At 41.6% G+C, this 22,707-nt stretch overlaps 2 protein-coding genes across 3 annotated transcripts; one reads left to right on the forward strand and one right to left on the reverse strand.

Moving 5' to 3' along the window:
• Positions 1 to 90: 90 nt before the first annotated feature.
• Positions 91 to 462, reverse strand: LOC135489048 (histone H2B-like). Its single transcript, XM_064774139.1, has one exon. It carries the CDS (start codon positions 460 to 462, stop codon positions 91 to 93), a length of 372 nt encoding a protein of 123 aa, XP_064630209.1.
• Positions 463 to 9,858: 9,396 nt separating this feature from the next.
• On the forward strand, positions 9,859 to 19,871 carry LOC135489252 (uncharacterized). 2 transcript variants are annotated; one of them, XM_064774514.1, is made up of 4 exons: positions 9,859 to 9,936; positions 12,830 to 13,104; positions 15,195 to 15,290; positions 17,021 to 19,871. In XM_064774514.1, exon 4 carries the CDS (start codon positions 17,384 to 17,386, stop codon positions 19,043 to 19,045), a length of 1,662 nt encoding a protein of 553 aa, XP_064630584.1. In that variant the 5' UTR covers positions 9,859 to 9,936; positions 12,830 to 13,104; positions 15,195 to 15,290; positions 17,021 to 17,383; the 3' UTR covers positions 19,046 to 19,871. The 2 variants fall into 2 exon arrangements, with proteins under 2 accessions (XP_064630584.1, XP_064630585.1); XM_064774515.1 differs by having other exon boundaries at positions 17,021 to 17,497.
• The last annotated feature ends 2,836 nt before the right edge of the window (positions 19,872 to 22,707 follow it).

Genomic DNA, 22,707 nt, shown 5'->3' on the forward strand with positions numbered 1-22,707 from the left:
CACAGTGTAAACGATTGATCTCTTTTTAAATATTTTGGCGTCCTGAGAAGGACGGTTGGGTTGGTTTGCAAAACACTGGGTTTCGGCAGCTTACTTGGAGCTGGTGTACTTGGTGACGGCCTTGGTACCCTCGCTGACAGCGTGCTTAGCGAGCTCTCCTGGCAACAGAAGACGGACAGCTGTCTGGATTTCCCGAATCGTGATGGTCGACTTCTTGTTGTAGTGAGTCAGGCGGGATGCCTCGGCTGCAATTCTCTCAAAGATATCATTCACGAAACTGTTCATGATCGACATCGCCTTGCTCGAGATACCGGTGTCGGGGTGGACTTGCTTTAGCACTTTGTAGATGTAGATGCTGTAGCTCTCTTTCCTCCTCCTCCTTCGCTTCTTGTCCCCAGATCGCTGGGCCTTGGCCTTAGAGGCTGTCTTCTTGCTTCCCTTGCTCGATACTTTTGGTGCCATGATGAATCAGTGACGAAAAATGCGGCGTGTTGAAATTTTTCCAATTTATATGGCGGTGGCGGATCCTGATGTAGATTTTTCCGCGTCAGTAAATTTGCATATAAATTTGCGGACCATTGTACTCCACTACGCTACCTCTCTTGTGTATAGTGCCTGGCACCTTGGAACTCACCAATTCCGCAACGCTTGAAACTACACTAAATGGCCATCAGGAGCCTTTTCCGAATATAAATACTTTGAAAGCTAGTTTTGGCATTATTGTATTTGTTTCTGCCGAGCAACATTCTAAACTATCATCATGTCTGGACGAGGTAAGGGAGGAAAGACATAGGGAAAGGTAAAGAGCAGGAGTTCAAGGGCCGGACTTCAGTTCCCAGTTGGTCGTATCCGCCCTCTGTTGAGGAAGGGAAACTATGCCCAGCGTATCGGAGCTGGAGCGCCACTATATCTTGCAGCCGTCATGGAATATTTGGCAGCCGAGGTCCTCGAGTTGGCAGGCAATGCAGCCTGTGACAATAAAAAATCTAGGATCATTCCTGGACATCTCCAGCTCGCCATCCGTAATGACGAAGGGTTGAACAAGCTTCTCTCCGGTGTCACCATCGCCCAAGGTGGTGTGTTGCCAAACATCCAGGCTGTCCTTCTCCCCAAGAAGTCTGGAAGCGCTAAGAAGTAAACACTTTTGTGCATTCTACAACTTAACAACGGCCTTTCTAAAGGCCACAATATATTTTAAAAGAGATAATCGTTACCATTATTTTCGCTTGTAAATAACTAATACCCTACCAATATATGAGAAAGGGCCAATACCCTCCCATAAATTAGGCCTATTGATATTAAGTGCGCCTGTGCAGTAATCCTGCATTTACAATGGCCTTTCTAAAGGCCACCATATACTCGGGTTTCGCACGCCCACCGTCCACTGCAATAAGCCAGTGTATGTGTTCATTTTTGACGGGTCACGACGGAAGTAAGTTTCTTGATTGATTGACCAGCATCATCAATGGCAATAGTGGCTTGAATAGAAGGCCTAAAATTTCCCCCATTACGGGCCCAGAAATTTGCACTAAGATTAAAGAAAAGATCTGGCTGAACGTTCAAAGTGAGAAACTAGAGTATTTTAAAAGAGATAATCGTTACCACACTGTTTCGCTTGTAAATAAACAATACCCTGCCAATAATATACGAGAAAGGCCCAGAACCCCCCCCCCCCCCCCGATTCCTAGGGTGCGATATATAAAATAGGCCTAGGCCTATAGATATTCAATGCGCCTGTGCAGTAATCCTGCCTTGTCGCATCTCGTATACCGGTGTAACATCTGTGGTTGTTCCCCATGTGTCAGTGTTTCCAAACAATAGGCAGCTAGAGAGACCACGACTTTTCAATAGGGGGGATACACAGAAAAACTTGTCAATCTATTTTTGAGCGTTCCCAAACAATGAGGGGAAACACTCACACACGGGAAACACTCACATAGGGTTACATTTAGCAGGAAAAAGTATATTTCCATTTCAGTCCATATAGTCTCCAATCTAAATTTTATAGTGTTAAACATACAATGATACATGGCATAGGGCCAGGCCTCATGTACAGGTTTACACGTACACGTAAATGGCAAGCATAAAATTGCCGAGAGATTTTCAAAGAACGTGCTATCTCACCCATCAATCATGGTCATAACGTAATCCAGTGAGATAGCGGACGCTAACTAACCATAATGAACCTACCCAGCCTGCTGGATGGACGTGGTTGGGTTTACCTGTGCCTTGTGCACTTTGTATGTGTATTGGATACTCTAGTTTTCTCGATTTGTGTGATTATTCCCACTGTGTTCTTAGATTTACTGTGATGACATTTTGGATATTCTCATGGTTTTTCGTACTTGGATATATTTCTTGTGGATGATTGTCCTTTCCCTCTCAGTTTTCTGATGAGGAATTTGAGTGGTGTTGTTGCACTTCTTCTTGAATATGCAACCGGCCTTCTGTTTGCCACGCTACATCATGATATGGAGTCTTTCCGACTCTGACCTGATGATATCGTTTTTTGCGATGAGGTCTATGGGGAATTCCCCCACATTTTGTGCTCGGACACATTTCATATAGAGCTCAGATCCAAAAAAACGGGGCTCAGTCGCACCACATTTGGGCCAAACCCGCCTTTGGTCATTGTGCTGATGTGCAATAATTATATACATGGCTTAGACCTTTCAAATCAGGGCTTTGCCCACTTTTCGGGCTCAGTCCCACTACACCGGCTTTGACCTGACTGTTTGTTTCAGTACCAATTGAGATGGCTAGCTTAGGCCTACCCAAGCTGTTTCTGCTAATCAGGACGACAGTTACTTTATGTTTACACATGTTTGTTTATGCACACATGTAGTGGGCTTGGACCCAATCTTGGTAGCGAGAGACAGCTTTGGCATTGCTACTCACGCCTACGGCGTAATACTACGCGTGCTGCGACATCCTGATTTGGGTAGTTGGCCATGGATGGCGAAGGTGAAATCTTGACTGCTTTCACCTCCTGAATCAATATGGGAATCCTGCTCTGGGTAGCAGGTCTGCACGTTTTGAAAATGTGTTTGACAGAAGGCCATCATGACAATGCTGTTTTCTCGACATTTTGGGTAAACTCATGATACTATTACTAGGTAAATTATGGATTTTGCTTATTCTGCCATTTTAGGGCAATCCGCTCCCAATGGGGTTATTGCTTTTATCAGATTGCCAATAAGTTATGATACTCACTAGTTTACCATTTGAGGATCCCTTCTTCACATTATACTTTACTGTTTACACTATTACCTGCTTGCTCTGCTTCCTCTCCTTCAACGTAGGGTATATGGGTTAGCTGCATTGGCTATCCTATAGGTCGATGAAATGACTTTTAAAGTCATATTCAGACACTTCAGGCATAAGCTACCTAAATGGAAATGATGGATTCAATCATCTGCCTGATATAGACCCGGTTTAGGGTCTAGATACGTTGGTTCCCATGTTTGGGAGCACCTTGGCTACGATAATGTTAGCATATGCAATAGATATTTCGTACTTGCCCATGATTGGAATTGGTTGCCATCATTGAAGGCCACCGGGATGGTCAACAGCTTTAGCTTGTACATGTTCGTAAGTGCACAAGGTTTACACCTCCTCTTACATGGCTCTGGGTGCACCTTTTGACTCCCATTGGCAGGTGACAGCTTGGTGCTTTTAATTGCCCTTTTTTGAGAACACTCGTCATTTAATGGTTGTATTGCTCCTGTCGCCATTGAGTACCCTTTGCCTACTTCGGTGGCTTTTTTAACTATGACATTACTTGAAATATCGTAGTGGCCTTACTATCAGCTGCTCATGTATGCAGATTATAATATAGCACTATACGCCATGAGAAGCCTTTGAAAACTTATTGTACTGTCTTTGAACATTGTCCACCTTTAGCACTTTTGACATCGGTTTAATAAGCAGTGGACTGTATTTTGAATAGTCCTGTTTCCCTGATTTCACACTGTTATAAATAACAAATCTAAGCTATCACTCTTCAGGTTATTTCACGCAGTATAGTATGCTGATATTGCTGAACTGCTAAGTGACAAACATGAGACAGTGAGTCTCTTCTGTCCAGATATTTGAGAAGCCTTCATGGTCTATTTAATACTGGAGGCTGTCTTGGCTGCCATCGATGAGAAACAGCGGTTGTCCACTTTCCCACACTGTAGGGCTGAAGTTAGCTTCATTATTACATAATGCTGCCTTGATGATAGCGGTGATTCAATTACTGTAAAAATATTCACCCGCTAAGCGGCATGGTATCCCAGCTTGGGTGACAGATCAATCAGGAGTAATAAAGATAATCTCGATAGCCCATCAACAGAGCTCACATGACCCAGATACTATTTTCATAAACATTTGCCAGAGAGACAGTAGGCCTGGACTTACTAATTGTTACCTAACAGCATAATGCTTTATGATGGAGGAACACTTTCTCATGCCTGCCACCCGCAATGCTGGTTGTCTTCTGGTTTGGAAAAAACTGGTGCATTAAAGATAATAAAGGCCTTATCACATTACTTAGGGTGTGGTCTCACATGATATTGACATTGGCCATGATGACTTTGGCGTTGGGCCTCTGCTCATGTTTAATCTAAATGGAGCATGTTGCGCTTTAGGAATACTTTGTAATTCACACATTGCGCTGCAGATTGTAGAATGTCAGCAATAATAATAACCATCATAATCTCTGAGGCCACACGGTTGTATTGGTTTGTGACGATACATGAATTGACCACCAAGATTTTAGCATTTCAGATTTCATATTTATTTGAAATGACTATACGGCCATAAGGTTGTATTGGCATGTGTTGATACATCTTGACCACCAAGGTTTTTGCATCTCATCCCGAGCCCTGGGCTCGAAGAGGAAGATAATCAGTTCCACCAGGTGACCTAAAAACAGAGCACTCGCTTAGAAGAAAAATTGGGACGTACCATTTTCTATAGGTAGAGTCGCTCCATACAAGAATCCCAGATATCCTGTTTGAAGTTGTAAGATTTCCTGCACAGAACTTTGAATCCTGACTTTCGTCTTGGGTTGGCAGCATCCTCAACCAATCTCACCGAAGTGAATTTCCTATCCACATGTTCATTCCAGTCTAACACTGACAAATCTGACCTTAGTCTATAGTTTATGTGTCCATATGAAATTCGTTTGTCATGATATTGTAGCATTGCATTGTTGAAACTTTCAACATAATGGGTATCACGGCAGAGTATATAATCCTTTGGATTCTTATAAATAGGGGTTGATTTTATCATATTCGTCAGCATCTGTTTCGCTATATCACCTTTAAGTACTATCTTTGATGGAATATATTGTGGGTCCTTTTTGCATCGGGATTCACTGCTGCAATTCGTATGAATGCCACAGTAATGGTCGACAATTGTATCTAATGATGCCAACAATTTCACTTCGGACTCCCCACACGTTTTCATTGCCCAATAAAAATGAGTTTTCACCGAAGCACCTTTATCTGACAGTTCCTCATGCCATGTCTTTCCGTGTTTATATTTGGCACCCTTGGATATTTTGGTCATAGCTTTGCCCACCTCTTTTGAAACATGCCAAGTGTCATTTGTATTGTGGACCTCTGGTCTCTTTTCACGAAGAAATTTGTTAATCGACGTATTCCTATCATGCCCTTGAATGTTTATCTTTACATTGTTCTCATCTGCCCATTTATAGAACTTTTTGACTCCAACCATTTCATGCCTTTGGGAACATTTATTATGGGCGGTTATTTCCGCATAAATAGAGGTTGTCTCAAATAGACATTTTATGTCGTGTTATGACTCGAATAGACGTTTGGTGGCGCTCGTTTTAACGGAGACGTACCTGAAATAAACATATTGTGTCGTATCTCAAATAGACATACACTCAAATAGACGTTTGGTGGCGCTCGTATCTCAAATAAAGCGCCACCAAACGTCTATTTGAGTGTATGTCTATTTGAAAAGCGCCACCAAACGTCTATTTGAGTTATACACAAAAATCAGAAAACACGACAATATGTTTATTTGAGATACGAGCGCCACCAAACGTCTATTTGAGTGTATGTCTATTTGAAAAGCGCCACCAAACGTCTATTTGAGTTATACACACAAATCAGAAAACACGACAATATATGTTTATTTGAGATACGAGCGCCACCAAACGTCTATTTGAGTGTATATCTATTTGAAAAGCGCCACCAAACGTCTATTCGAGTCATAACACGACATAAAATGTCTATTTGAGACAACCTCTATTTATGCGGAAATAACCGCCCATAATTTATCCTCCATTTTGGTCACCAACTCTAGCCTTATGCATTTGTGAGTCCCATGGCCAAGAAACACAACATCGGTGAAAACTGAATTTTTCCTCCACCCATGACGTGCATCTGATAAGATGTCAACTGTTTCCCCATCACCCCTTTCCTCCTCAACTGCAGCTTTGCAAGAAAGTTCAGCTAATTTTCCTACTTCTTGGGCATACATATCCATCATAGAATTGAGGTAGAAATCCCTCATTACACCAACATTTGCAGCTCCACCAAATTTTACATAATTTGCATGAAGCATTCCTGAAGAAAAGTATCCATGTCCTACTCGATAGTTCACAAGAAATCTTGGGGTGATAGTACTTCCAATGTAGGGAGACGAATTCCAATTAAACTTATGTCCTGTCACATCTTTGCAACTTTAGCTGGCACATTGCAACATGTCCTTTTCTTTCCGTTTGAGTCAATTCAAGCTTTGAAGGACACTTTTGGGAATGCTCTTGGATGTGGCCAGTTAGGTTTTTCAGAGCCGACATTGTTGTAAGAAATATATCCTCATTGGTGTCTTCTTTGGCACAGTGCTGATAAACTGGAGTTGGGGTAATCCCTGTTTGTATCTCATTTTCTCCATCTCCAGTAGGACTAGGTAGGTTATTAGTTGAAGATTGTCTCTAGCGCTTGGTAATTGCTTGAACGAGATACTTTTCCATCACCAAGATAGGACTTGACCATATCCAGCTTATTCTGAAGCAGGACCTTTTTCTCATCAGAGTCCACACCATCATATTCGATTTGCCCCCTAATCACACGTCCTTTTTCTTTTCTAACTTGACTGCGTTCGCGGACTTTTTCAGATGAATCAGAAGGAGATGGTTTTCGACTTCTTTGCTGCAAATCTTTAAATCTCTGAACATATGCCATTTTAACAAGAAGGTGATGCTGCTATAATATTCTCTGTTTCTTTGGTTGAATGAGAGCTAGTTGTCTTTTCCTACCACCCCCACTTGAATATTAGGCTGTCCTGGTATAAACTTGTGTCACTTTCCTAGAAACATACTGTCAACAGTTGGGTGAATAGCACTTTCAATGACCTTGTCGCAACTGTTCTTCCTCAACAGAAGCTTGGAATGCTTTGATCTTGACATAAGTCTGACCCTAAGTCATGAAACCAGGAAGAGAAGCTTCTAAAATATCTAAATCTGTCATCAACCAGATCAATCATTTGAAAGTTTAGTGGGACTCTGTCCTATCCTGTGTTAGTTGCAAGTGAAAAGTGAGTGTATTTCTGGGCTAAGACATTCATTTCTCTTGGAAGCTTCTGCTTGTAAAGATGGGTGACGAGGAAAATCAAAGAGCAAAGACATTCATGTTATCAGATTTTCAAGTGCAATGCATACAAGATTATTTCAACCATTTTGACTGGGATTTGAAAGAAATAGAAACAGAAAAAAATGACTTTGTGTTGCCAATGGTAAACCATGATGAGGATCCAGTACAAGAAGAAGCAGTTCCAAGTGGCAGTGCCAGCAATGATTTAACACCCATCTCTGCCTCATTCGGTCTCGCATTCGGTTCAAGACTACCCTCCAGCCCAGAATGGTGATAGTGATGACGATGATGACCATATCCAAATCGACCAGCCAGGGAACAATGATGAAGATGTCTCCTTCAGTGATGATGAGGAAGGGCAATGTTCCAACTGTTTTCTAAAGCCCTGCATTGCTACAGTTCATCAACAATGGCTTGGAAATGGACAGGTTCCTCGAAAACAAAACAATTCGCTGCGGAAGATTCGGTATAAGAAATTCTGGGAAGTGATGCATTATAAAAGTGCTTGGAAGAAAAAAAGATATCCGAGAAAGAAAGCTTTGATGATGCATCGTTTAGAAGTTGATCAGACTGTTGTAGTGCAGCATAGAGAAGTTATGCCTGATTGTGTGTTGAATCTTGTGAGGGGTCTCTATCCAAACTTACCTAATGTTCCATATGTTGGACACTGTTTTTGGTGATAACTTTTATATGATCATTGGGATACATGCATGTACTTTAGTATTTTGTCATATTGGAATGTAGAAATATTTGATAAGCAGTATAGCCAGGAAAACTTATATTTAGACATTGGATTACTAGTGTGAGGAAAATTGTGAAATTCTGACAGATACAGTTATTACTATCAGTGTACAACCTGGGTCAAAACTTATACAAAATAGGCCAAAGTCAGCCTCGTTCTGGATTGACCTAGTTTGTGTACTATCTAGTGCATTCCAGTTTCAATGCACTATGATCTCAGATAGTGCTTTGATAGCTGGGGTCATTATTTGAAATGACTCTGACACAGCCCAAATCTTTTTTTACCTCAATAAACATGCTTAATATTGTTAGATACATACCACACTACAATCCTAATGCAACATGTATTCCATTTAAGCACTTTTGAGAGCATAAAATGCATTTCATTGTGAGTACTGTCCAACACACACCCCACCCCCAACTTCTAATTGGGATAGAAAAAGTTTCTATGTCTAAAACAAGAGACCATTGATGGGAGACCTTTGATTGACATCTTGGCTGTGGAATTCAACCACTTTTCTCAATGAATATGCACACCCCTTGATGTATGAGGCTTATGAATGGCTGGAGTCCACCGAGCACAGCCCCCTCCCCCTCAACTAAACTGTCAATAACATTCTTGGTGGTCAACTTGTGTATGGTATCATGATACAGCCTGGTACAAGGACCTTTCTGCTTGATTAATTACACACATTTGGGTTAATTTGTTTATACACTTGTCTGCTATAATCTCTCAAACTCAGCAGGCTGCTTGTTTGCAAGGCGACATATTCCTTTGATCTTGTAATAGGGATAGATTTTGTTTCTGATACTTCAAGTGCAGAAGGTCAATTCCATGGTGTTGACCATGTCTTACTGTAGTGAATGAGTACAATTTACACCCTTTCTGGTCATCAACGAAGTGGCTATCACATTTTTTATGTTGCTTGTCCAGCTCATTATCAGCCGCTCATTAGCATATTGGCCTAGTAACCATGATGAAACACGTGGTGGTGAAGATCAAGTGCTTCCTGCCTTGTCAATTTTGTTACATCTTTCCTGGTTCCAGTTCTTCTGAACAGGTTAAACTTATTTTGTTGTTCCTTTGGTGGATTATATTCTTACTTCTTTTGGATTATTAGTTTCACCTTTGTAGGCCTATATTCATTCAGTGACCCTTACTTTGATTTATATTTTTCGACCAAAAAATAATAAATAATTGTTTGGATATTTGGATACTCTTGATTCAATGGATTAGGGATGTTGAGAGGGTGATTTTATTCATTGTACTGCAATAGTGAATTCAATGCACATTTCAGATGGACAAACTCCACTTTCCATGCATGGCACTATAATTGTTTACATTCCTAATATAGGTAAACTAGGACATATTATGCATGAATCTATGTCAGTGGGCGGCCAAGTTTATGCTAACCAGGTATACTAAACCGAGGCTATAATCTGCCAGCAACTGGGTCACTTTGGATATCAGTTACACTTTGGCTACCCAGAGCACTCACTGTATGGAATTATACATGCCTATAAATTGTTGTGGATACTATGGAATTTGGATTAGTTTCAAATGAAACAGTAATTCATCTTTTATGTAAGTACATTACAGTTTAGTTTCATAGCTACTAACAGCATGACCCGTAAAATAGAATGCAAGTTTCTAAACATCAATGAGCATATGCGGCCATGTTGTAAACAAATGGTTACCATGGAGGCAAAACCTCACCATCCCTACAAATTGATATGGAATATTCCAAACTGACAAAATATATTGAAATTTTCGAATTTTCTAACCTTAATTCCATTATAACCAAGGGTCGTATTTATAAAATGATCACATATTTGCTTTCTCTGAATATTCATAAATATCTCTGCCAAATCTGGTAATTTGTTATAACTGATAAAATGAGTACTGCAAAAACTGTTCCAGATGACACCACGGCCATCTTGGCCAGTGAGCTCCAAGGTTGGGTTTTTCAAAGGTACTATAGGGCCATACGGTTGCATTGGCTTGTCATGAAACATCTTGACCTCCAGCGTGTTTTGTATTTTATTTTACAGAATGTTTTAACATGGACTTGAGGCCATGAACTTCAGGACGGTGTTTATATACAGACCGTAGCTATATGGTTAATGGGAATCTAGGTAATAAAGGTACAGGAAAAAAAGGTACAGGAAAAAAAGGTACGGAAATAAAGGTACAGGAAATAAAGGTACAGGAAATAAAGGTACAGGATATAAAAGTACCAGAAATAAAGGTACCGGAAAAAAAGGTACTGGAAAAATAGGTACACAAAATGGCATAAATAGGTAAAAAAGGTACACAGTTTTTTTAAACTATCATTTGAATTCTCTTTTTTTCTATTGATAACTTTAACTTTATTTGTTGTGTAGGCATTGCATAGGCCTTAGAAATAGGTATATCAAATTTCCAGTATACCGTTATGGTTTTCAATAGTGAAAACACGGCTATCAAGATCATGATGATTGTAAAGATTCTAGGACAATTCCCTCTGCAAAAGGGTTAACTGATAAATGCTAAATGACAAATGATAAATTAACAATGTGCCTGGCCAATTAGGTCTTAACAGACAAATTATTAGATTCAAGACCAAACACAAGCTATTTAGGGAAATTGGCGAGAATATAAATGTGAAATGCCAGGTAGGAGGTAGTTGATAAAACTTGGAATCAGTGAAACCATGTAACCTGTGCTAAACCATGGAATAGTCAGTACTAAACCGTGGAATCACTGTGCAAGTACCGCGTGAAATCGGGTGCGTTCCTTCCACAATTTATACCCTTCCAACTGCCAATCTCGTCCAAGCTGACTTTATTGATAGCAATTTGCCAGTAGTTCCAGAAACCACCTTTTTGTGGAGGATGACGTCATCATGGAATGCATTTGAAATGCATTGTTGTCGTTAAACCCACTCGATTTCAGTGATTTTGAGCTCGTTTTCATCTCCAAACCCGGCTAAAACCTTCGGTAATAAATTTTCTTATACGTTTCTTGTCATGCTTAAGATTATGTACGGATTAGTGGCAGCCGGTACTGCATGATGTAGTCAATCTTCTCTGTATCACCCTGTATGATCACACCGCTCCGTAGTTCAATTAGGCCCCGTGTGGTGGCGTAGTAAGCGGAGCGCTGATTGGTGCATATTATGGGTGTGTGGTGGGCGTGTCGTGACGTGCATGCCCATATTTGGGAGATCAGTAATGTACACTGGAGGCGAGGTATGACTGGGTTGTTCTAAAATATAGATTGTTGAATCGGAAATGCGACTGATTTCTAAACTACCGTCAAATTCCGATCTGATCATGTAAAAATAAGCTCCAAATATTGATTCGTAACCACCTTAGGTTCCAATGGCATTATTTCATGTTTTTATGCATTTTTAGGACTGATTCCATGGTTAGCACAGGTTACATGGTTTCGCTGATTCCAAGTTTTATCAACTACCCAGGTAGGATGCTAGGTGCGCCCCCCCCCCCTTCCCAAGATCCTGGATCAGCCCCTAATCAGAATACGACTCGATAATTTCAAAATTTAAAATAACATGAATGTAGTTATTACCAGAAAAACGTCAGCTCCCCTGCTGGGCAACTTCTTTCATGAGTTTTCCTCAAATTCATTCTGTAACAAAATTGTCCGCAATGTATTAAACTATTTTAAGGCACTCCTTAGTCATAGAAGAAGAAAAATGGGCAAGAAAAGATTAAGGCATAGGCCAAGTCTGAACCAGTTGAAGAGAATCATATTCTTTTAAGAAATTGTGTACCTTTTTTACCTATTTATGCCATTTTGTGTACCTTTTTTCCGGTACCTTTTTTCCGGTACCTTTATTTCCAGTACTTACTTTTATTTCCTGTATAGTACTTTAATTCCCGTACCTTTATTTCCGTACCTTTTTTTCCTGTACCTTTTTTCCTGTACCTTTTTTACCGTATACCGGTTAATGGTTCTTCTGTGTACAATGTCACACATTAGCGCGTTTTTTAGTGTTTGTATTTTTTTTCTTTGTAGAATATTACTGATGACGATTCCGACAGGCTCGTTTTTGCAGACGAAGACGGCGCTGACGTGGACAAGACGCCGTTTGCGTCATTCCTGCCAGCACCCAAATGTTGGCAGAGTCTATGCATGAATGCATTACCCAGCATAGGCTCCTATACCTGCTGTACATTTTACACGGGGAAAGCATTGTAACTACTATGACATCGGATTTATAGTCCCTTAGTCACATTTATAGTCCACTTTCACTTGTGGTTTGTTTTCTGCTATTTCAGGATGACCGATGAGTCATGTTTAGCCGCTGTCCAGCCTCTTTTATAATGCATTTCCTAAATGGTTTTTTTGCTAGTAAGAGGGACAATCCAGTCCAGCAGAGTTCACGACCAGGCTAGGAATGTTGTGACCAACCTTAATTGTAATTTCATAGTTTTATTGTACAAAATGAATTAAATTTATTTCATTTTTTCAGTCTGGAGAAGAGTACCAGCCTTCGAGTCATTCCAGTATTGACGCAAGCGATGAAAGACAGGCAATAGCAGAAAAATTGGCTAGCGAAGATCGTGAACAGGGAGATATTGGCCCGGTGATAGACAAAGATGCGTGCAAACGTCAAACTGAGCCGGAACAGAACGGCATGTCTCAAGGAAGGAACAGACGAAAAAGAAACGGGTGAAAAAAGAGACCGGTAAAATACGAACGAAAGAAAGGAACGCAATGAAGAAACGACAGGAGAAGACAGTGATGGTGAGTTAATAGTTTTAACTATTAACTATTAACGATTAAAATCGTTTGAAACTCTAAGTTAACGTTTCTACAAAATGTAACAGAATATAAAAAAATCAAATATCTTGATGTGTAAGAATTTTTAAAATAATGACAGCCGGGTTTCGGACCAGCTACCCTGTGCATATGAGAAGGCAACGCTATCACTGAGCTAACCAAAGAGCTATGTATGGAAGTTGTTTTATAAGTACATGTAGTAATTCTGAGTGGAATCGGGTCGTCATGATTGACGTAATGTCTGGCGGCGGCGCTTGGGCAGGCGGAGTTGCTGAGGTTGGTGTTCGGCCACTGTCGACATTTTGCAATGTATTTGATGCGTGCTTTTACACAGCGATTGAAAGTTCGGGTTTAACCCTTGTACGATTGTTGGTGGTGTAGTGTCGAGGCCGATGTCCTGTATGTTGCTGGTTCGTGTGCATGTAGTTGACTGTGCTACAGGAGGGTAGTTTTCGACTTGGAAGTTGTCTAACTGGTTGGAAGGTTGTTATTGTTAAGTTAGCAACCGGGGATTTGTTCATTATGTTCACTTATGAACACAAACGCTGTTAAATTTTGATTGCACTAGCTAGGGACCGTTATCGGTCACAAATTGGCAACCCTGTGTGCACGTTTCGCGATTATCCAATATAAATTGGCAACATTGGGTGAACACTTCGCTGTTATCGAACATTTATTGGCAACATTGGGTGAAGACTTTGCTGTTATCTTACAACGATTGTCACCACCGCAGATGTTGTCAAACTATGTAAGATAACGACGAAGCAATAACCCAAGTTTGCCAAAGATGGTCGGATAAGAGCGAAATGTTCACCGATATTGCCAGGCTATGCTGGATAACGGCGAAGGTTGCCAAAGCGTGTAAGATAACAACGAAGCGTGCACACAAGGTTGCCAATGTGTGATGGATAACGGCGAAGCCTGCACCTCAGCCCTGCAATGGTAGAAGGCAGTAACTCCACTTTTCATAGTTTTGAGAAAAACAACAATTTGTGATCAACCCTATGCCTCAAACATGAGGAATCTTATCAAAATACTTACAATTTGATATTTGTCTTTTCATCTTCCAAATATCAAAAGTACTGTGATTTAGGTCAAAAGGTCAAAGTTCAAGGTCAAAGTGGAGTTACTGCCTTCTTCCATTGTAAACCACCGCCACTATTTTTGGTTGTACAATCATCAAAGGCAGTAACTCCAATGCGTTTTTGACTGTAACAGGGAAGTGGGAGAACAGTGGCCGTCAAGGATCAAGGGCACCCAGTCAATGAATTATCAGGGGCGGGGTACACTGGGGTGGGGTGTGGGGGTCAGTGCACAGCTTTCCAGGCAATGGATTTGAACTTCTTTTTTTTTGGTAGAAGGCAGTAACTCCACAGGGGTTTAAAAAAAACAATGGTAGAAGGCAGTAACTCCACATTGGACATGGAGTTACTGCCTTTTACCATTGCAATTGGAGTTACTGCCTTTTACCATTGTATTAGTGTCTGGAGGTCGGAGTTACTTCTCACCCCCATGCTGAAATCTCAGAAAATATTGCTTCTACAGGGATAACAACCATTTCAGAAGATAAAGCACTAGCAGTAGTTCCGGAAATGCCCAAAAGGTGGATTTGACCAAATATGGAGTTACTGCCTTCTACCATTGCTGTTGGCAGAGTCTATGCATGAATGTATTAGCCTGCATAGGCCCCTATACCCGCTGTACATTTTACATGGGGAAAGCATTGTAGCTACCCTAAAATGGCCTTTTTAACAGCCTGGTGGTAAATATTTCAGGGTGACCAGAAATCACATTTAGCCCCTACTCAGGTGCTGTTTTTAAGGATTTCCCTCATTATTTTCTATTCGGGATGACAATTCAGTCCAGGATCAGGCTACAAGTCCCTGTTGCTTTCAGTCTAAAGAGGAGAACCATTCCTGCATTATGAATTACTAACTTTATTGGACAAAGCTTTATTTCAATTTATTTCAGTCTGAGGAGGAGTACTATTCTAGCATTATGAATTGATAACTTTATTGGACAAAGCTAATTAAACACATTTTAATTTCTTTCAGTCTGAGGAGGAGTACCATTCTAGCTTTGATGACAATCAAGTGCGGGGTGAAGAAGACCCGGCTGGGCATACGCAGGACTCAGACGGTTGTCAATCTGTAAGTGTTGTGCCTGTACTACTGGAGCCACTCACTTTATATAGATAATAGTGCACCCACTGCGTTGTAATGTAAAGATCGATTGCAATTACAACATCACTACAATAAAGAAATTTCATCAAGCAATCAGTGAGTGCTCTGGGTAGCCAAAGTGTAACTGATATCCAAAGTGACCCAGTTGCTGGCAGATTATAGCCTCGGTTTAGTATACCTGGTTAGCATAAACTTGGCCGCCCACTGACATAGATTCATGCATAATATGTCCTAGTTTACCTATATTAGGAATGTAAACAATAATAGTGCCATGCATGGAAAGTGGAGTTTGTCCATCTGAAATGTGCATTGAATTCACTATTGCAGTACAATAAATAAAATCACCCTCTCAACATCCCTAATCCATTGAATCAAGAATATCCAAATATCCAAACAATTATTTCATTCCATATTCCTTTTTTGGTCGAAAAATATAAGTCAAAGTAAGGGTCACTGAATGAATATAGGCCTACAAAGGTGAAACATTGATAATCCAAAAGAAGTAAGAATATAATCCACCAAAGGAACAACAAAATAAGTTTAACCTGTTCAGAAGAACTGGAACCAGGAAAGATGTAACAAAATTGACAAGGCAGGAAGCACTTGATCTTCACCACCACGTGTTTCATCATGGTTACTGTGGTCAATATGCTAATGAGCGGCTGATAATGAGCTGGACAAGCAACATCAAAAATGTGATAGCCACTTCGTTGATGACCAGAAAGGGTGTAAATTGTACTCATTCACTACAGTAAGACATGGTCAACACCATGGAATTGACCTTCTGCACTTGAAGTATCAGAAACAAAATCTATCCCTATTACAAGATCAAAGGAATATGCCGCCTTACAAACAAGCAGCCTGCTGAGTTTGAGAGATTATAGCAGACAAGTGTATAAACAAATTAACCCAAACGTGTGTAATTAATCAAGCAGAAAGGTCCCTGTACCAGGCTGTATCATGATACCATACACAAGTTGACCACCAAGAATGTTATTGACAGTTTAGTTGAGGGGGAGGGGGCTGTGCTGGGTGGACTCCAGCCATTCATAAGCCTCATACATCAAGGGGTGTGCATATTCATTGAGAAAAGTGGTTGAATTCCACAGCCAAGATGTCAATCAAAGGTCTCCCATCAATGGTCTCTTGTTTTAGACATAGAAACTTTTTCTATCCCAATTAGAAGTTGGGGGTGGGGTGTGTGTTGGACAGTACTCACAATGAAATGCATTTTATGCTCTCAAAAGTGCTTAAATGGAATACATGTTGCATTAGGATTGTAGTGTGGTATGTATCTAACAATATTAAGCATGTTTATTGAGGTAAAAAAAGATTTGGGCTGTGTCAGAGTCATTTCAAATAATGACCCCAGCTATCAAAGCACTATCTGAGATCATAGTGCATTGAAACTGGAATGCACTAGATAGTACACAAACTAGGTCAATCCAGAACGAGGCTGACTTTGGCCTATTTTGTATAAGTTTTGACCCAGGTTGTACACTGAATGAGTGAAAAACTAGATGATTTTATACTTTCAATTTATCGATGACGACATAATTGGTGTTGAAAGAACTATTAACATATTTTTCGCCGCTAAACGATGTTGTCATTTTGGTTTCATTTGATGATAATCAATATCTATTGTTACTTTATTTATTTATTAACGAAACTAATTCAATCCTTTCATTCCTTTTCAGTCTGGAGAGGAGTACCAGCCTTCGCTACATTCCAGTAATGACGGAAGCCTCGTTTCTGAGAAGTCGCTGAATTCTATCTTCAGCGGGGTAGAACCTCCCAAAGGAGTCGCCGAGAGCGTCGAAAGCTCTCCGAAGGAACAACGGGTCGAGGAGAAACGGACGACTAAGCCGAGGAAGCCGAGAGAGGAACGTACGCTTAAAGGAGCCCCTAATATGGGGGTGGCGCGAAAGCGGGAGGGAAGACGCCCCAAGCGGCCGTGCCCAGTTCAGGGTTGCCATGCCACCCCGGGAAACTTGAAGGAACATTTATTCTTTACCGCTTGTCACTAGGACCTGGACATTCACTTCAGGAACAAATTGCTCATGCGAGCTAATAGGGACCGCGCGATCACCAAGGATTCAAAAAGGGGCAAAACGGCCGCCAGCAATACACGTGATCGTTACTGGTTGCAGTGCGACATTTGCGATCATTTCAAAGCAAACTTGGTGCCACACTTGCGTCGATATCACGGCATCAGTGACAATAGGGTGATCGCAAATTGTCTAGAAAGTGCAACAAGGGTGAAAAAATCAACACTAGTGCAGCTCAACCACCAACCTGAGCCTGTACTGAAGCGTATGGTCCCAAAGTTTGAGGAGTTTTTACGCAGTCCGATAGGCAGTTGCTTTAGTCAAAACACTGCCAGAGCGCACGGGCGTCGTTTTTCTACATTTTGTAAAGAATTGGCTGGGGAGGGGAGGGAGTTCAACTTGGGAGATCTGAGATTATTGTTAGAAATAGGAAACGATGGGGGTTTGGTAAGTCAGTGGGTAAACGAATCAAGATTCAAGGCCGGCTATGTTACAAATTTACTGGTGAGCACAAAGCACTTTCTTCGCTTTGTGACTGTTAACAAAGAATTTGGACTTGGTTGGGTGACAAGGCAAACTGGCATCGACGAATATCTGGCCCACTTGAACGGCATCCAAGGGTTCTTGTCCAAAATTAGAAGGCGGGAGACTGTGGCCAACGACGACGCGATTGGCACGGACACCATTGACCAACTCGCCTGGAGTGGGTACAACACTAGTGACACCTGGCGTACAATACAAGGATATCTTGAGAAATTGCTGACGAATCCGAATGTGACGACTGCCTCAACAAACCTAACCATCCGAAATCACCTCATATTACGTCTTTTCTTGGACAACTTCCGACGAGCTGGCGATATTGCCCATTTTTCACTGGTCGAATTTAACAAGGCTGAGTTGGTTGAGGGGGACTATGTGACCACGATTAGGCGCCACAAAACCGACGGGAAGTATGCAGCGCCCCTCGTAATGAAGTCAGAGGTCAAGCGGGCAATTAAGATATACATTAGAAGTGCGAGGGAGACAACATGTCCGGCAGAAGATCAACAATGTGCCTTTCTGACCACCACCGGAAGACCCCTCGACTCGAGTGACATCAACAAAAACCTAAAAGCAGCCTGGGGCGACTACGGCAGGGACCTTGGAAGGGACATTGGGGAAATAACGGCTACCAAGGTCCGCCGTTCTGCCGTAACAATCACGCGTCAAGCGAAAACAACTCAAGAGGACCGTCGACAAGTTTCTCAAGCAATGTGCCATGACATCGACATTGCGGACAAAATTTATGACCGCAGCGGGCAGAGAGAGCAAGGGCAGTCGTCTGCGACTATTGTAAAACATTGTCTCCAAGAGGTGATGCACAAAAAGTACGGTCACATCCTAAGAGGCGAAGATGACGCTGAAGATGAAATAATACCGCCAACACCACCCCGTCCTAACAAACGATTGAGTTTGCTGATGAGAAGACATGGGACAAGCGAAAGTGAAGATGTCAACATCTCAACGACAGCCTCCCCTCCTCAGAAGCGTTGCAGGCCTACTCCTCACCCTGGTCCTGAGGACGAAGAGTCGGAAGAGGAATTTTCGATGGCTCCAGTTTCATTGGGCAGTAAGGCAACTAAGGCCAAGAAGCAGAAGACGTGGAAGAGAGGGAACTCGTGGGGAAGAAACTAGAACTCCTGCTGAAAGTTTGCAATCCCCTCATTACCGAGTTGGTCATGAAAGTGACGGCTCCAGTATCAAGACTGGAGGTGGAGCGAATGGTCTGTATTGGTGCAGAACACTACCGCCTCACTGGAGACTTGGACAAGGCAGCGGCCATTGAAAACCTTGAACGGTTCGGAGGGATCAAGTTGACGCACATGGTTCGCTACATTGTCCAAAAACTCAGGAAGGAAAAGGGATATGTTAAGCCTAAAAAGGACAGTCTGAAGCCACTATCACTCCAAAAGCCATCTGCCGCTGCTGGCTCAGTAGAACAAGTAGAAGCAACGGACGAAACCATCCCTCGTGCTGAACAAACATGACGTCCCACGTGAAACTTTTTACCCACCTACCGTTTACCAACTGACTTACCAACCCCACTCGTTTCCTATGTCTAAGAAACTAGAAGTCTCCGGTCCTCCGACGATGACTTTATTCTAACTTTCTCTTTTTTTAATGCTGGCTGCGTTCTGTTAAAATAATTGCTCGATATACCGGTAGTTTTTTTCAAAGTGAGCGAATTCAGTATCACCAACGCGATGTACTCTCGTGTACACTCTGTATTATACTGTGGGATGTTTTACATATTCTTATGTCAATTTTCTATGAATAATTTTTTTCAAGGTTTTTTTGTCTTCACATTGGGAAACTTTTAGGGTCAACTCTAAATTGATTATCCTGGTCAAGTAGATTTAAATTAATTACGTTTCTGGCAATCAGGAATTTCGCGTTAATCAACAATGTCAATACCTGTAGAATAATTTCACGTTTTGTTTTATTAGTAAATAAATTGTACTTCCGTTTAGTTTCTTAACAGTTGTAATTAATGTATATATATCTACCTTTTACTTCTGTTCACTGATTACTCGGGTGAAAGTCTCCCCTGTATTAGAGAGTTTTTGGAAAGACCCTGCAACGTCAACGCGTACACCTGTCCCACGGTTCGACTTCATGATCACGATACGAACAATGGAATAGCGGTTCGAATCAGAGTTTCGGGGGCATTCCGAAAACTCCCTATTGAATGCACGCCCTCTACTACAACTGAAATCTCAAACAGTTGCCCCCCCCCGCCCCTAGACAATTGCTCCCCGAGGACAAACTGCCAAATGGGAAAGGAAGTTGAATCTTTAGGGGCTCCCTGGACCCAGGCACGTTGTTCACAACTAGTTGGTAACTAACGTTGGCGTTATCACCTGCTAATGATTCCACTGAGATATAGATAACGTGTGACTTAATACCATCGTTAGTGAAACATTTTTTTAACAACCCGATTGTGACAAAGTGCATCAAGGCTATCGGTACCTCCGGGCAAGAATTATAACAAAAGCTGGTTAAAATAAACTGAGTGATTATTTACAAGAATAAACGTAGATAACGAATATTAAAAACCCAAGAAAAATAGTTCATGAGCACGTTACTACTACTTCTAGCAACAGTCCAAAAATTCTTCTGGAGACAAGTGTTCAGTGTTCAGCAATATCAAAGGGACAGTTCCGGTGGGGGTATGAGCAACGAATTATTATAAACACGGGATGACATTCGGCCGGCCGAACCTCGACGAGACACAGTGCAGGAATTGGCTGCTTCGACCCGGGATGCCCTCAGACAGGAAGATATTGAAAAGGATATTAACGGCACCAACGCCAGGAACAGATTCTGACCACGTCCACGACAGTGGTCTAGCCGCGTTTCACTACGACTCGTACGGCACCAACGCCAAGAACGGTACACTGCAGTCTTGCAGTCACAGCGGCACCAACGCCAGGATATAAGTCGGAGCTCCTTCCGTAAAACAGGTCCTGCTCGGTCCTCGGTGACTTCCAAAAGTGACCCAGCCTTCTGCTCACACACCCCACATTAGCTCATACCCCAAAACATTTCATAACAGGGAGTTTCCAGCACAAATCACAACAGGCCTAGTTGAATCCTTATTCCTCCTGAGTCACCTAACAATGTTCCTACATGTAACAGAGAGTCAACTTCTAAAGCACAATTTTATAATATTTATAGGAACGTCCATTACTGATGTAATACGCACATAATTCATGTTGCCATAAAAACTCTCAACTTCAACCAGCTTACCAATATAGGCCTACCTTAAAATAGGCTACAGGGTGTCCAAAAAAGAAAAGAAAAGGCAACTTCGCCACACTCCTCCCCCCATAAAAGACAAAACACTAAACTAGCAGTTATGTGTTTTGACAGACAGACAGCAGGAATATCTAAACAAGACTAACACAACATGTACAATCCAAAAAAGAAAAGAAAAGGCAACTTCGCCACACCGATGTAGAAGTAGAAAATGTTCCCCTAGAAAAATGTCCCTTTCTATAGATTTCTGACGGATTATGATATGGTCCTAGGCCATGACCGTTAATAGCTCAGAGATTAAAGCGCATGATAGATGCTTTTGTTCCCCGGATATTGTATACAAAGACATTTTAAACTTCTACACCGGAAATGCTTCCAGCACAGTTTATCTCCAAGTGACACCTCTATAACAAGGAGAGAACCTGCCAGTTCCAATGATGTCCTTGATAGAGAGGTTCTACTGTGAAGACATATACCCAGCTGGTTCACGCCTTGTTCATGACTTTTTACCCTTTATCCCCGGTCAGATTCAGCCGCAGGAGGTGTGCCGTGGTCTGCCGGTGTGTACTCACTCCAAAATTAGCGTGTCGCTTGATAATTTCAGGTCCCCCACCATAACAGCCACCATTTGGCAAGAAAAAACATCGAGCGAAGGAAGCAAAACGTTATCTGAAAATGTGCCCTGATCGCCGAAGTTCGCCGAAAGAACTTTGCTGTTATCTAGAAATGTTGCCATGAGGCGACCGTTATCTTACAGTATGGCAAGGGGACGTTATCTGACAGAGTTGACCACTTGGGTCACATTTGGGGACGGCCGAAAATGCAACGTTATCTTACACTCAGAGTGCATTATCTTACAAGTTGCAAACCGTTATCTGAAAAGTTTCCACATTATCTGACAATATGCACACGTGAACCCATAATCTTACAGTTGTGCCATGTTATCTTACAGAGTCCTGGCAAGCGCCAACATACCAATCAGGCGTAATACGGTAGTCAATCGGCAGACTATACTCTCATGGATTCCGTAAGTTAATGATTTCCTTTTCATTTATAAAACACAGACTTTATACCAATCAAATAAATATGAAAGATTCAACAACAAAAATCATTTCCTAAACTACATACATTTTGTAATCATGAAATCGATTTTGTCGGCACAAATACTTACACTTTTTAATCTGCAGCTTTCGTAAATAATCAACTACCAAAATATCAAATTTTAAACAACAAATGAAACATATAATAATAAAAATTACCGAAAACCCAATGTTTATGTCGAGCTAGCCCTCGGGTGCAAGAGGCGACTCAATTGATCATGCGGAGCGTTGTTTTTATGATAGTTGTCAACATAAGGGTCTGGCGTCATCACCTTCAACAGGATTGGGTCTATAATTCAGGGAGTTGTAATAAGACTTCTCACAACCAATCCCTCATTGATCCAATAATTGTAGGTCAGCCCGACTTCTTCTCCGATGTAAACGTCCTCCCTCAGAGCATCAGCGACCATTGTCCCGTGGTAGTCGACATACCCCAAA

This window comes from Lineus longissimus, chromosome 6 (assembly GCF_910592395.1).
Source record: "Lineus longissimus chromosome 6, tnLinLong1.2, whole genome shotgun sequence".
Taxonomy (NCBI): domain Eukaryota; kingdom Metazoa; phylum Nemertea; class Pilidiophora; order Heteronemertea; family Lineidae; genus Lineus; species Lineus longissimus.

What these genes read in the sequence shown, in the direction of transcription:
- LOC135489252 (XM_064774514.1), top strand. Translation starts at nt 17,384, where the DNA reads ATGCGAGCTAATAGGGACCGCGCGATCACCAAGGATTCAAAAAGGGGC.
- LOC135489048 (XM_064774139.1), bottom strand. Translation starts at nt 462, where the DNA reads ATGGCACCAAAAGTATCGAGCAAGGGAAGCAAGAAGACAGCCTCTAAG.